Source organism: Octopus bimaculoides, chromosome 20 (assembly GCF_001194135.2).
Source record: "Octopus bimaculoides isolate UCB-OBI-ISO-001 chromosome 20, ASM119413v2, whole genome shotgun sequence".
Lineage (NCBI taxonomy): Eukaryota > Metazoa > Mollusca > Cephalopoda > Octopoda > Octopodidae > Octopus > Octopus bimaculoides.
Genome location: NC_069000.1, coordinates 18436154 through 18437303, shown reverse-complemented (window position 1 = coordinate 18437303; position 1150 = coordinate 18436154). Strand labels below are relative to the sequence as shown.

At 38.2% G+C, this 1150-nt stretch overlaps 1 protein-coding gene across 1 annotated transcript in view; it reads left to right on the top strand.

Moving 5' to 3' along the window:
• The window catches only part of LOC106876502 (transcription factor E2F5), a 34373-nt gene that overhangs the window by 20652 nt on the left and 12571 nt on the right, over window positions 1–1150 (top strand). The window contains exon 3 of the mRNA XM_014925065.2: window positions 779–940. Within this exon, the coding sequence (XP_014780551.1) occupies window positions 779–940 (162 nt within the window). The remainder of the gene's footprint in view (window positions 1–778; window positions 941–1150) is intronic.

Here is a 1150-nt window from a genome sequence, read left to right as displayed (position 1 = left end):
AATAACAAAAAAACAACAAAGTGAGGACGTGATATGGATAGTATTATTGGACGCTCAGGAAAGGAAAGAGAGAGTGTATGACGTTTCGGGCGTAGCCCTTCGTCGGAAAGATGGAAAGTTCGGAGAATGGAAGAACGGAGAAAGAGGAAAATGGTACCGATGCCCACGAGGTTACATGATGAAAAGACCGGAAGAGGAGGTGGTGGGGGAAAAGTTCTTTCTAAGATAGGAGATATATATATATATATATATATATGTGTGTGTGTGTGTGTGTAATGTCTGTTGCCACTTTTGTGTGAACAAATGTTACTACATTTTAACCCCAGGAAAACATCTTTTCCTGGGGTTAAAATACAGTAATGTTTGTTGTTCCTGACACCCTTGTAGCTTGTGAATGATGTCACCCAACTGGCTCGGCAGGCAGTGGGTTGGCGTAATTCCCTCTGTACAGAACACTGGTCTATTGCAAGGTTACTCATTTACAGTCAAGTGGACTGGAGCAATGTGAGACACTCTGGAAATTGAAACCATGATCTTGCAATTGTGAGCGCAACGTCCTAACCACTAGGTTATGTGTCTTCACACACACACACACACACATACATAAACACACATAATGATTAAATGATTTGTTTCTCATGAACATGTCATCAACTTCATCATAAAGATGGCATGCCACAGACTGCTAACCTTAAAGTTTGGTGTTTGTTTACTTATTTAATGTGTCCATGGTCGATTATTCATACTAATTTTGTCAATCTTCTTTCTTTCTTTGAAGGGGTGCCGGACCAGGATGTAATTCAAGAGAAATATCAGATCGCCTTGTTAATTTGAAAAAGGAGATTGAATCTCTAGAAGAAAAAGAAAAACAATTGGACAAACACAAAAGTTGGGTCCAACAGAGTATTAAAAATGTCATAGAGGAAGTTTCTAATAGTCAGTATCCTTTACAAGCTGATGGAGATTTCTTGTATTTTTTCTCAGATATTTAAAAAAAATTTCTTCTGTATCTTGAATTTTCTTTTTATACAAATTGAAAGGTCATTGAAAAGGTCCTGAGGTCATGAGTTCAATTTCTGGCGATGCATTGTGCCCTTGAGCAAGACACTTTATTTCACGTTGCTCCAATCCACTCAGTTGGCTAAAATGA